General features: G+C 35.6%; 1 protein-coding gene across 1 annotated transcript in view; it reads right to left on the bottom strand.

Moving 5' to 3' along the window:
• Positions 1-7,854: 7,854 nt before the first annotated feature.
• The window catches only part of LOC107702379 (neurotrypsin-like), a 36,502-nt gene continuing 29,297 nt past the window's right edge, over positions 7,855-15,059 (bottom strand). Inside the window, exons 12-14 of the mRNA XM_016504680.1 lie at positions 13,354-13,518; positions 13,179-13,312; positions 7,855-8,392 (exon numbers count right to left, since the gene is read on the bottom strand). Of these exons, the coding sequence (XP_016360166.1) occupies positions 8,085-8,392; positions 13,179-13,312; positions 13,354-13,518 (607 nt within the window). The 3' untranslated portion in view covers positions 7,855-8,084. The remainder of the gene's footprint in view (positions 8,393-13,178; positions 13,313-13,353; positions 13,519-15,059) is intronic.

The following is a 15,059-nucleotide window of genomic DNA, read 5'->3' as shown; positions in this document are numbered from 1 at the left end:
CCAAGTAGATACGATACCGAGATAATCTCAGCAAAGATTTCAGGAACCGTAATTTATATAAATTGTCTTTGATTACCAACACTGATCCATACAAACTGACCGCAAATATTTGAGTGCCGCCCGCATTGTTGCCTCCAACCTCGTACTAGATATTTCTGTCTTGCTTACGGTATATAAACTTATATTATTTACTTATACATGATGTTGTTCTTGTCTACCATTGATTTGCACACATAATTTGCACAATTGTGAGTAATAACATCATGTGAGTCTCCATTAAACATTACCCCGTTTGTTCAACATTTGGTTTCCGTGCTTCATTAGGCTGTCAAAGTGCTGATAAGGAGACAATCAAAAACACATTTATGAAAATGCCATTGTACATACTTTATTATTAATGCAACACTGGGTTAAAAATCAGTTTTAAAATGCATAACAGAAGATGTGACAAGCATGCTAAACCATCAACATGTTGTTTTCTCAAGTTGACAGTGTAAGTACAAATAAGAAAGTTGAATAAAAAAAAGATTTTATGCTTCTGACAAAAGATTTCTGATGACCCTTTCTACATGGATTCTTAGATGTGCTAGATGATCTGTCAAATATTTAATAGTGTAATGGTTCTTGTAGATAGAAGACATTTGGCCACACATTTTTAGACTGAATGGTTTCTATGTGAAAATCTCAAAACAGTCAATTTTCACTGCTACTTTGTGCCTGTCACAGTTGTCTAAAATAGTGTTTGTGCAGGTGGATCCAATCTAAGGTACATAAGGTTAACAGAAGTATTTACTTGATTTGCCTGTTTAGGTATTAGGGTCGGTGCTAAGTGGACCTCGAGGGCCAGAGTTGAGAACCTCTGCAATAAACTTTGATCATCATCACCAAAAAACTATCAGACATTCTGTACTCACTGAGTTTACACCACAGCAGTCCATTTTCTTCTGGGTACACATAAGTTACATTCAGTTTGTGGCACTGAGTGGTGTCGGGTGAAGCCGACCATCTCCTCCAGCCTGGTGGGTCATCGTCTCAGCTGGCTGCAGTGTGTTTTTTCATAACTGCTCCCAGTTACTGTTTACTCACACCTACCTATATGAAATAAAAATGTACCTAGATAGCACACATACGCAAGATGTCTGTTAAAGATCGCTTCATCTGGAAAGAATCTACTACAAACATCTTATTTTACATACATTCTAAATCATAAACAACGTTCATTTGGCATCTGATAGGAACATAGACGTATTGCAGATCAGCAAACACTCTAAAAAAATACGTCTTGCAGATGTACATTAAATGCAGACGTCAAATAGACGTCTCCGTAATATCAGGGTAGTCAGTAGACCTACTTTTCAAAATTGTAAGAAGTAAAAATTGTTTTGTCATTGGAAATAATTTTAATAGAAGTATTCAGTTTTAAATTGCACTTAAGTGAGGTACAAACCCCCAAAAGTAATATTTAATTTCAGTAGGAAGTATAGAGGAACACTTTTAACCGAAAATTCATATCTATCGCATTAACGTCTACATAAACAGCCTATGCCTACACAAAATGGAACTTGTAGTGTAGGCTAACTATAGGCTATTTATGACTACTAAACACACACCCAAAAGCACCTAATCTTCGAATAGATCTACCTTATTAATTATTCAAGTCTTCAGCAGCAAGCTTCTTCAATAGGGTATATGTCGAACATCACCTGACCAAACCCGGAAAACAGGTCTCATCGCTTCCGCTTGTCGGAGAATGTGTTAACAGCCGTATTAAATAATAGCGATATCTATGGACTTTTAAGATAAGTCAGTTAAACTAGCTAGCTGTTCCCTTTCATGGGAACTTCGAACTGCATCCTCTAGGGGTCGCTATGGAGAACACCTTGTCGTGACCCGTGTCTGAAGCATACACGAGTTGGTGTTTTTTCAATGTATGCTTCAGACACGGGTCACGATGAGGCGTTCCCCATAGCAACCCCTAGAGGACGCAGTGTCTCGTTCCCTACTCAGGGAACCATGGTTACATAAGTAACCGGAGACGTTTTTATTGTTGATGTTTTATTCAATTTTTATATCTAAATGTGAAAAGAATAAAAAAAAAAAAAACTTTTTTATATCAGTCTGCATATGTGATGGACATTGGTTATGATCATCATTGGTATCTACTTTGAAGGCATCTTGAGTAAAACTGCTTCATATTTAATGAAGCATATGCACAACGCTTGAACCGGAAGCGACGAGAGCCGGTTAACAGAATACGGAAGTCTGTTGCGCATAATCCCTATGGACCCTTTTCACAAGACTGCGATGAGGCTTTTAACGGTCATCAGCATCGTAAATCCTCTAAAGTTTTTCATATTTGTATTTTTTTTTTAAATGTATCTACATTTATAACACTATTCTTTGTATTATATCACCTTTGCATCAAATTACAAAAAAACAGTTAACGCTAATGTGAGGGTGTTTCTAATGCAGCGTCTTAGGGAGGGACGGTAAATTTGACATCGTTCTCTCTTCTGACAGCCGTTATCAGTCTCTCTCAATTTTTTCCCTTTTATTGAAGCGTTCTCTCTTCCGACTGCAGTTATCAGCCTCTCTCAATTGTTTTCCTTTTATTGAAAGTCATGAAAACACTAGCTATTTGAGCAAATGGGAATGCAAAAATATATTTGTGGTTCTCTCCCATTCACTGCTCTCGAAGTTAACCCAACTATGACGACTTCCGCTGCTGAGAAACCCGGAAATGTGAAAAAGGTCCATAGCATATTTTTGTGTTAGAAGTAGTTTTGTTTAGCTAATAAAATTACAATATGCAATTTGAATGTAGCATGATGTATAGATAAATCATATAAGACAGGTTTTTGTCTTATGTGATTCCTTTGGGGGGAAAAAAAACGTTTTGCTCATCTGCGCATGCGATCTCAAAATCAAATTTTGGCGGTAACCAGTGTAATCATGCAAAACGCCATCACGCAACCAAGTGTCTTCATGAGTGCAAAGTTTAAGTTCTCAGGAGATTCAAAGTCCCGCCGCCTCCGATTATTTTAATGGTGAGTAGTGCGCTTTAATATGCTACATATTACACATTTGTATTGCTATGTATTGTTTTATATTATTATTCTGTTAGTGGTTAAGCTTTTGTGACTCATGTTTACAAGAGGCCCGGTTCCAGATCACTGAGGGTGCTCTGGCCTTAATGCACAAGTATTTTCACAACCTATATTTTTGAGAGTGAACTTTACAGCTTTCCAAACTCTGCAGTGTGTACACGGTCCCTGGTGCTCATAGAGGCATGAAAAACAAAACTTTTATTCAGATTTTGAATTATGTATGGCATAGAAGTGCACACCCTTTATAACCACTAAAAGGCTCTCAGTTCATCGCGGGCTCATCAAGTTCCTCTATAATCAATGAAGTTGACACTGCACAATAATCCGTGTATCATTCGATCATTCGTTTTTTGATTTAATATTGAAAGTAGAAAAATGAGAAAATGGCTCCTTTTTAGTTTTTTTGTTTTTTTTCCAAAAAATGAAAAACGAGAATTCAGCTTAAATTTTAGTTTTTTCAACTGCAGCAGTGGAGGACTATTATTCTGCTGCGTGATATTGCAGAAGAACTGATGATGGCACGGTTTGATATTCGGCTGACCAATCAGCAGAAAGGGGCGTTTAATCCCCATCCACATGTAGAAATCAAATATTCAAGCTGTTTATTAATTTTTCCACCCATGAACGAAAAACGAAAATTTAAGCTGAATTCCCGTTTTTCGTTTTTGGGAAAAAAACAAAAAAACGAAAAAGGAGCTGTTTTCTCGTTTTTCTACTTTCAATATTAAATCAAAAAACGAATGATCGAATGATACACGGATTCACAATTAATCTCTAATTTCTATTCTTTGTTAAAATGGGATTGTTCGCGAGGACAGCACTGAAACAAAACTCCAGTGTTTTGAGTGGATTCAATACTCCGATTGGCCATTGCGTTCAAGAAATCAACAGAGATGTCTGTGATTGGCTACACTGCTCAACGCTGCAAAGCACGATGTAGCAAAAAGCAAATAACTGGAGGTGTTTGCCAGATGTGTTTCGCCATTACAGCTCTTTTCATTATATAGTTGCAGCTTATATTTAATATATATTTCTTTGTTTTTGTGGTATTACCAAAGTAAATGAAGTAAATGATCACCTATTTCTGTCATAGTCTTTGATCCCAATGAAAAGTTTAGCTGCAAAAATTCTTGATATGTAAACGTATAATTTAGATAGTCCCACTGTACAGTTTGGCCATAAGGCAGTTATTGTATTCACAGTACCTCAAGGTAGCGCTGTAACACTGCTCTCAATCTCAATCACTAACAAATCTCTCCCCCTCTCAGTGAGCTGCCAGGATTTATCTTTCACAGCCAGAACAACGTCACTAGATAAAGAGTCTTCCTGCCTGTATAAGCACAGAATTATTCATATGGATCCAATTTTTTGTTTTACTAACTATATTTGTGCTTCTGGGAAAACTCAAGCATTTTTTTTTTTATTCAGATTTACTTTAGTCACAATGTTTTCTGTTTCTGGAAGTAGTGAATGAATACTAACAAACAATCTGTATGACATGCATTACTGCAAATTCATTTCAGTCTTTCCCATGATACAGTAAACTTGTCTCCATAGAGATGAGCTCAAAGGAAGAGTCTATTTGAAATGCAGCGTCAACACACACATACACACAATGGACCTGTGTGGTATACTGTAACAAAGGGCTTTCTGAAAAGACTGCGCTAACACTGCACTGTCAGGTCTGTACACATGATTTAGATCACTGAACAACAACACAGCTAGCTGGACTTGATAATAGTTTAGCAAGTGTGTTCAGAAAACCTAAAGCTAATTCTGTCAGATATGGATGTGCATTCACACACAGAACATACTGTATATAGCCATACACTAGCGTCAACACACACATACACACAATGGACCTGTGTGGTATACTGTAACAAAGGGCTTTCTGAAAAGACTGCGCTAACACTGCACTGTCAGGTCTGTACACATGATTTAGATCACTGAACAACAACACAGCTAGCTGGACTTGATAATAGTTTAGCAAGTGTGTTCAGAAAACCTAAAGCTAATTATGTCAGATATGGATGTGCATTCACACAAACACACACAGAACATACTGTATATAGCCATACACTGACTGATTTTTTTCCATAATTCTTGTCCGATACTATCTCACTTTTTGTTCAATTTTTAGTTTTTCCTTTCAAATATATTCTCAAATCAAATTTTCCAATTTAAGAGGTCGACAGTATCTTTTCCCAACAAGTATTTTAATGACAAATATTTATAGCAATTATCAAATATTTAATGCTCCAAACTGAGTTGTAAGACAATTGTGTAGCTTGTGATTTTACGTTCCTCTAAATATTTACAATTGTTTGTTTTGCTGTTAATGACATTGCAGCTCTCATGAATAGTGCACGTGACTTACAATTTAGATAATAATAAAAGCACCATGCCACATTCAGAAATATTTAAGGCAATACTAAACACAAGGGGGAGGGGGTTTAACAAAGTAACACTTTTGAAAGTTTTCATAGTACAGTTAATTAACAAGATTACAATATGACTGAATGATGTATTAGAAAAACATGAATTTATAAAAGTCTAAACTGCAACTGCAACCTTCGTTTTGTGCAAAATAACACAGCTTGTGGATGATCAGGGGTTTTATATACACAGACCAATGATGAATTGTGTTAAAAAGGGGGTGTAGTCTGTATAATTACTACTACGCTCATAAATCAAGTCAAGTCAAGTCAAGTCAAGTCACCTTTATTTATATAGAATAATGTGCATTTGATCAGATATAACTGCAGTACAAGGTTATGAGATGCATTATTTGAATGCTTGGCCAAAGAGATGTGTCTTTAATCTAGATTTAAACAGGGAGAGTGTGTCTGAACCCCGAACGTTATCAGGAAGGCTATTCCAGAGTTTGGGAGCCAAATGCGAAAAAGCTCTACCTCCTTTAGTGGACTTTGCTATCCTAGGTACTACCAAAAGTCCAGAGTTTTGCGACCTTAGGGAGCGTGATGGATTGTAGCGTGGTAGAAGACTAGTTAGGTACGCAGGAGCTAACCCATTAAGGGCCTTATAGGCAAGTAATAATATTTTGTAACTGATACGGAATTTAATAGGTAGCCAGTGCAGAGACTGTAAAATTGGGGTAATATGATCATATTTTCTTGACCTGGTAAGGACTCTAGCCGCTGCATTTTGGACTACCTGTAGCTTGTTTATTGAAGATGCAGGACAACCACCTAGCAGTGCATTACAATAGTCCAGTCTAGAGGTCATGAATGCATGAACTAGCTTTTCTGCATCAGAAACAGGTATCATGTAAATCAAGCTCATAGAAGTGTAATATCACAGAAAACAAACACAAATTAATTTTGCTAATATGAAATGCTCAAACACTAAAACGAGGAGGTATAAACAGCTTTGCATTGCACATAATTCCCATATCCCACGATCTCTGACTTCTGGAAATGAGTGTGACACTGTAAAAATATCAAGCAAATATATGATGTGTTTTTTTGTCCTGATGTTGAGAGATGGCAAACCTCAGTCCAGATCATCACGAACATCTGATCTTCAACAAATGATGTCATGGTTCCTATGTGGAGTATTATGATGTCATTTAATGTGTTGATGAGGTGATGTGGTCGGCAATGGCATGGTAACCATATCCCAGGAGTTTAGAATTAACATACATTTCTTGGCAGGAAATCCAGAATCTTCTCATTTCAGCATCAAAGCTTGGTGTGATTTCAAGCCATTGGAACATTCCTCAATCTGCTGTGTTTCAAACTGGAAAATTACTCTGCCTATTTTACAGGTTCAGACAGTAGCTGTCTCTTAATGGTATAAAGTATACAGTCACATAGATATGCTTTCTTTATCACACTTGCAAAAAATAAAAAAAATAAAAAACTCGCCACTATTTTGATGGGCACACACATTTGGGTTTTTTTTTTCAGTAAAAATATCTAATCATCATTAAAACAAGATAAATTATAATAATAATAAACTGACAGCTCATTTTGTATTGTTTTAAGCATAAACCTCATACATTTGTATGCTTAAAACACAAAAAAAATGTGCAATGATGTAAGAAAATAATTTAAGATAATTCTTTGAAAACAAGTCAATGTTATTTTTAAATGTTTTTTTTTTCTTTCATTAATTTATTAATTGCCTCTAAAATGATAAAAACGAAATTTACATTTATTTTAAGAATGTTTAGATATTTTTACTGGACAACAAAAATACTGATTAGTTTTTTGTTTTGTTTTTTGCAGTATTTGCAAAGTTAAAATTTTGTGACGACTATGTTTAATGACAGACAATACATAATTCTCTCTGCCATTTAAGACTTAGTGTTATGAAAATATTTTAAACTATTATCTAAAACTAATCTATTTAGCTCTAAGTCTTCTTACTCTAAAAGTGTGCTTCTTTTTTCTGCCTGCATAGTCAGAATGTCTGTTACAGGTTGATTTTTCTGGGTCCTACTTGCCAATGATCTTCCTGATCCAGGGCACGAAGGCTGAGACTTTTGTGTAGACGCCGGGCACGTCTTGAAGTCGACACGCGTGACCCCATGATAAAAAAAATGTGCAATGATGTAAGAAAATAATTTAAGATAATTCTTTGAAAACAAGTCAATGTTATTTTTAAATGTTTTTTTTTTCTTTCATTAATTTATTAATTGCCTCTAAAATGATAAAAACGAAATTTACATTTATTTTAAGAATGTTTAGATATTTTTACTGGACAACAAAAATACTGATTAGTTTTTTGTTTTGTTTTTTGCAGTATTTGCAAAGTTAAAATTTTGTGACGACTATGTTTAATGACAGACAATACATAATTCTCTCTGCCATTTAAGACTTAGTGTTATGAAAATATTTTAAACTATTATCTAAAACTAATCTATTTAGCTCTAAGTCTTCTTACTCTAAAAGTGTGCTTCTTTTTTCTGCCTGCATAGTCAGAATGTCTGTTACAGGTTGATTTTTCTGGGTCCTACTTGCCAATGACCTTCCTGATCCAGGGCACGAAGGCTGAGACTTTTGTGTAGACGCCGGGCACGTCTTGCAGTCGACACGCGTGACCCCATGATGTGACCCCATATACAACCCAACTTCCGCTAGGTCTCTCGCACACCAACGGACCACCGCTATCTCCACGGCAACTGTCCACGCGGTGGTTGTCGTGGGAGGACCCGGCGCACAGCATGCGACTGGTGAACTGGTCAGAATAGCTCTGCTCACACTGACGCTTGCTCAACATGGAAATCGAGGCCTGCTGGAGAGTTCTTGAATATGCACGACCTGCGAAAAGAAAAAATCCAACAGGTCAGAAAGTCCTCCATTCTTTTTATTTGAAGTCTGGAGTTAATCAGACTTAACTGTTCACTTATGCAATGGAGTGTGTAGTCGCTTTTCTGTCAGCGTCATCACACACTTCATTCATCCCACTTTAGAATACTTACTGAGAGAAAACACAGGTGATTTAAAACACAACGTGACCATTAGAATTAAATCAACATGTCGCATGATAATCTGTAGATGCTTAAAACTGACATTATAATTGCACCCTGTATGGTTCCTTGATGACTTCCTCATGTTCTCTGATTACAGCGCTGTATAGATGTTACTACTGTCATGTATGTCCTTTTTGATGAGACTAGACAGCTGGACAGATGTGGCCGTAGTCTTCTGTGTGTATATCCTTGTGAAAAATAAATTTGCCTAATTGTACTGAATGTGTACTTCAAATCTAAGAAGTACAGGTAGCGATTTATTTTACAGTCCTGTTCTGCATGTACATACTATGTACTTATTATAGTAATTAGAATAACTGGGTAGTAACTAGGCATTAGCCCTGAACCTACCCCTAAACCTAATCTTAACCTATGTAGTTACCTTATATTATCCAGTTCTTTCTTAGGTAAGTACACTGTAAGTACATGTAAGTGCAAATACTGTAAAATAAAGTGCAACCACAGTATGTATATTGTTAAAAAAAACTGTACTTTCATATAATATAATACAAATAAAATAAAAGGCAATTTTAAGTGTACTTGGAGAACACTTTCATGACACTTTCTTAAGACACTTAAGTACACTTTTAAAATGTACACATTCCAATAATTTCAAATTAAAGCTTTTACTTTTAAATCCATTTTAAATATTTATTTTAACATTTTTTTTCATGCTTTAAAATACACTGTTGCACACATTATCTAACTAAAGCACATGTAAAGTACTTAATTAAATTATATTTTTTATTATTATGTTATATAAAGTTAATATATGTAAATGTTCTAAATTGCAAATGTACAACTGCAAATTTATTTATATACATGACGTTTCACTTACATTTATATAGTTTACCATAAAACTTATCTGTGCATTCAACAGTACACTTAAACCATATTTCAAAGAGAAAAGAATTATGAAACGACATATGAAGATGTACTACATAAGTGGATCAGAAAGCACAGATAATTCAAGTTCAGCTAATTACATTTAATATAAACTTAAACTATAATATAATTTTCTTTATCTGCAGTTAAGTGCCCAAAACATTACTTTCAGTGCACACTTGTGTACATTCTTTCAGAGTATATTATTTCTGTAATAAGACCTCTTTAAAAGTATGCTAAAGTGTACTACTTTTACACAAGGGTATATCTTATTTAGATTATAATAATGTTAAAATATGGCAATAAAAATGTTTATAGAATTATGTTTGTAGATACTGTATATGCAATTGACGTTAGCTGCTAATATTTTTATTATCTCTCTCTCTCACTGGACATCTAGTTGGAGAAATGCACAAATGACATCATTTCACAGCTCCATAATCCCACAGAACACTAATACACACACTTTTGTGATTATGAAGATGTTAAAATGGCGCTCACGCCATGTGCTCATACATAAACCAGTGCTTACAAACACCCTTAAGCAAATACACAACCTTATTTGCAAATATGGCCAGTGATACAAATAATTACTAAATGTCTGAGATGGATGATGCCTGATTGTTGCAGAAAAACAGATGTTTTACAGAAAAAATTATCTACATGTTCAGCAAACAGAAAATCAGAAACGCAAAAGCTGTTTTATCGCGTATTAAGCAGTTTCCTACCAATGCTGACAAATGTTTAATTGTTTAAAAATGCCATACTTGTTGCCTAAATACAGATGTGTATTGTTCAGGTTCAAGTGAAATTTGTTTTTCCATTCAAAACAGTGAACTTTGCACTTTAAACAACTTTGTAATAACACATTAGTTATCCTTTGTTACGTTATGTTACGTCAGAACAAACACTGTTGTAAAATGAATAATTCAGAATCTAAATTCTGAATAGATGAGGTACGTGCAAGAACACATAAGATCTTAAAGGAATAAGTTAATTGAAAAATGAAAATTTTGTTTTCGACCCCACTGATTTTAATTTTATGGACGACAGCAGTTGGTACATTTTTCAAAGTATCTTCTTATGTGTGCCACAAGATAAAGAAAAGCACACGAGTTTGGACCAACATGTGAATAATAACAGAATTTGAAATGCATTTTAATTTTTGGGGTGAACTTTTCCTTAGTCTAAGGCCTTGTTTGGGGGAAAAGTGCACTTTTAATTGTATTCAATTTTATTAAACGTGCCCTTTCTAGTGTACTTCAAATCTTTAAAGACACTACCTGCAGATAATATAAGGATGAAATAAAAGCCCACTAAAGTGTACATGAAGATTACACTTTCATGACTGCTTCTAAACTCGCTTAAGTACACAAAGGTGCACTTTGTAATAATGTCAAATTAAACATTCAATATTACATTTAAAGTAAATATTAAAATAGTATTTTAATATACTAAATTACAATTTCATCAATTTAAATTTTCAATACAAGTTGCATTATTTAAAATATATTTTAGTTTACCATAAATGCTTGTTAGTACGTTCACCAGTACACTACACTTTAACCATATTCAAAGACAACAGAAGTAATTATAAAATTACATGTAAAGATGTACTTTAGTGCTACATAAGGGAGTCAAAAAAACACTCTAAAGTTCAGCTAATTGCATTTAATATAAATTAATTTAATGCATTTTCATTTCATTTAAATTAACATGCAATTAAGTGGCGTCCAAAAACATTACATGCAGTTTGCACTTATTGGGCCTCATTCATGAAACACGAGCAGAACGCATTTTTGTGTAAATCGTTCGTAAAGCCGTTCTGACGTAAACTTTCGAATTCATGAAAATGTTCGTATTTTCAAAATGTTAGTTGATACGAAAGAAATGTACACCTGCTCCCTACCACGTGTAAATGGTGCATAAAACGTTCTGTGTTCTTTTTGGCAAACTGATGACACTGAATTTTGATGCACTGCCGTAATAATTACAAGTTCATTTGCCCTTGCCCTTTTAACATTTTTTATTTTTTTTTTTGCAGCTGAGTTGATAATTGTAAAACGCAGCGCTCGTCACTGTCACTATTTACCCAGTCATAAATAGAGGAGGGGCGGGACAGATACCTAACAATCCTACTTGTACAACGACTGCCTACAACGATGGAGTCAATGTTACTGCTTTATTATATTTAGTAAAATTCTTAAAAATGAGATACTAGTAGGCTAATACGTTGCCGCCGTTAATATTACATACCATAGCAACTAAAGCGTCTCAGCTGGAAAAACACTGTGCCACCAAAGCGTTCTCAAGCGCCACCAGCTGGTCGTTTTAAGAAGAGTGCCTGACATTTTTTTTGTTGGCTAAAAACTCTTTGGTGGTCACTCATTATTTAATATTTATTGTTAGGCATATGGCCTAGTCTTTTTTGCATTTATGCAATATACTGGAGCCAAACCTAAAAAAGTAGACCAGAATATTCCACTGCGTTCCTGGACACGCAATTTGCATAGCTGTCATTTATAGGCGGGGATTATGCTAATTGTGAATGAGCGTGCACGAGCACCCTATTATGAATGATTGGAATTCATTAACATACACATGTTTAACTATCAAATCGGGCGTTTACGAAGAGTTTGTGAATCCGGAGGAGAGTTTTCGGGAAGTTCTGTTTTATGCGCAAATTACTCCGAATTTACTCATATATTTACGCAAGTTTCATGAAAGAGGCCCATTGTGATTATATTCTTTTAATGTATATTATTTCTGTAATTAGCACTCTTTTTAAAATTATGCTGAAGGGTACTTCATTTTTGTGAGCACTAAATAAGGGTAATTCCCACTGAATTGTTTTTCTTTACACTTCTGCTTTTGTACTATGGTTTACTTTTGAAATTCAGTACTGCTGAAACTGATCGTGCTTTTCCTCATTTGTACATCGTTTGGGTAAAAGCATCTGTTAAAGGGGTCATCGGATGCCCATTTTCCACAAGTTGATCAGGGCGGAGCTAAGGTAAGACGCCAGTCCAGTCTGTGCTGAAACGCTGCTGTCAATCAAACTATCGTGGGAGGGGCCTGTTTTTGTGACGTCACACAGACAGGCATCTGAGATCGGCTCGATTTGAGAAAGGGGTAAAGATTTGAGTAGATTAAAAAAAAAAACACTGGGTGGATAATTTTCATTATAGGGTGGCTGTGTACACACACTGCCAACACACATTTCAGTTCAAGCAACTTGTAAAAGTACATGTAGCATCCTATGACCCTTTAAATTATTAAACTGAAAATGTCATCACACCATTTTACGAAAAGCTTTAACTGACATTTGCTATTTGCCTGTCTGTGGGTGAGAGTGACGCAGTAAGAGAGTGATTGTTTCAGATTCAGACAGAACACAGAACGAAGGTTCTGATATCTTACAGTGTGTGATTATCACTGTCAGTTCTGCTTTCACACTGTCTGATCACATCTTATGCCTGTCAGCCTGCGCTATTCAGTGGAGCCAAAAACACCATTTTACACACACCGCTTCAGTTCTTGCTCTAAATATGCTCAAAGCATCCTTCATTTCAAGAATGACTGGCAGTCTTAAATTGTAAACGGTCTTAAATAGTTTCTTTAGTTTTAAAGAAGTATGTGTGTGTGTGTGTGTGTGTGTGTGTGTGTGTGTGTTTCATGGCATCTCTAACCTGTGTCTCCCCAGCCTGTGATGTAGCAGTTGGCAATGCCCTTTGGCACTCTTTCCCTCCGCATTGGCAGGCAGGCGGGCAGCACGGAGCGGCTCAGTGTGACGCAGTGGCCCGTGACACCCCGGTGAGCTCTGGGGCCAGACACGCGCACCAGTGCCAGGTCGTAATCGCTCTGTGACCAGACACACGCACCAGTGCCAGGTCGTAGTCATTGCTGTCAGCGCGGTAGCGCGGGTGAAGGACGATCTTCTCCACGCCATACTCTTCCTCATACTCCTCAGGAACCAAAGAGTGATAATCACCCACACGAACCTTATACAGCCCAGTGCTGTTACCGTACCTAAGAAAGAGCACATACCAGACCCATAACTAAACCTCAGGCTAGTGACTGTCAGGTATATTGGTAAGACCTCACTAACTGCCCAATAACCATGACTAGTTTTTAACAGATGGTGATTAACAGAACTGTTTTTATGCACAATATATTGTTACCATATTTGTTATCGACTGATATTAAGAGGTTATTTTTATTTAAGGTGGATACTGGACATACACTAAAAGGTTTGTGGTCGTAAGATAAAAAAAAAGGTTAATGTTATTCAGCAAGAATGCATTAAATTGATCAAAAGTGACAAGCATTTACAATTTTCTATTTCAAATAAATGCTTTTCTTTTGAACTTTCTATTATTAAAATGATTTCTGAAGGATCATGTGACACTGAAGACTGGAATAATGGCTGATTGAAAATTCAGTTTTGCCATCACAGTAATAAATTATATTTCAAAATATATTGAAATAGAAAACAATGATTTTAAATTGTAATAATATTTCACAATATATATGTTTTTTACTGCATTGTTTTTTTTTTCATAAATGCAGCTTTGCTGAGCATATAAAACTTGTAAAGCATTTGAAAATCTTACGGACCCCCAACTTCTGAACTGTAGTGTATATCAGACAATAATAGATATTTGTGCAAGCTTATTCACTATTTGAGTTTTATCTAGATTACCTTTGCCATCATCTAACACTCACTTAAAGTTAAAAACATTAATAACACTGTTTAATGTATTTTTCAAATCTTAAAATGAATATCTGTTTTCAAACTGTGAATTTTGCAATTGTGACAATTGTGAAAATTCACTTGTAGCATTTAAAATGACTGATTTTGGGGTTTAGTGTTTTATTTTTCATTTATTTAAGCAAAATAGCATAGGCCATTAACATTGCTATAAAGCCTAAATAAAGCAATAAAATAAAAGAGAGAGAGAGCATACAAACAGAACACATTCAGCAAGACTGAATGCAACTGAAACGAACACAGTGAATTTATCTTCAGACATGGATAAGGGACACAGCACAGCAGTGTAACACATTATCAGAGGATGATTTATGACTTCTCGATGTGCCACTCACAAACGCCCTCACATGACAAATCAGGTCCCTTCCTCAGGAAGTTCATGTCAGCCGATCTTATGGACCCAAAGCCGAACCATGTGCACTCACACACACAAACACACGCTTACAAAACCACACTCACAGTCGGTGAAAACAGATATACAGGAAGTTTTCTTTCTCCATAAACCCAACACCATGACATCACACCCACAAAGGTCTTCGCATGAAAGGGAAACTCTCCAGTGCTTGCCCGTCTTTAATACTGTAAGCTTTCTTTACTGGTGAGACTGACACATCTCTTCAAAGAAAGTTTTCAAACTAGGGTCTGAAGACCCCAAAGGGGCTACAAGGGGACCAATGGAAACATTAAAGGGGTCATATGATGCTATTTTAAAGATCATTATTTTGTGTATGGGGGATTAAAGTATACTGTATATTATTATATAATAAATTACATAAATTATATAATAAATTTCATATAA

The sequence above is a fragment of the Sinocyclocheilus anshuiensis genome, unplaced genomic scaffold (assembly GCF_001515605.1).
Source record: "Sinocyclocheilus anshuiensis isolate Anshui unplaced genomic scaffold, SAMN03320099.WGS_v1.1 scaffold86, whole genome shotgun sequence".
In the NCBI taxonomy this organism is placed as follows: Eukaryota; Metazoa; Chordata; class Actinopteri; order Cypriniformes; family Cyprinidae; genus Sinocyclocheilus; species Sinocyclocheilus anshuiensis.
This window is presented reverse-complemented; position numbering and strand designations above follow the sequence as displayed.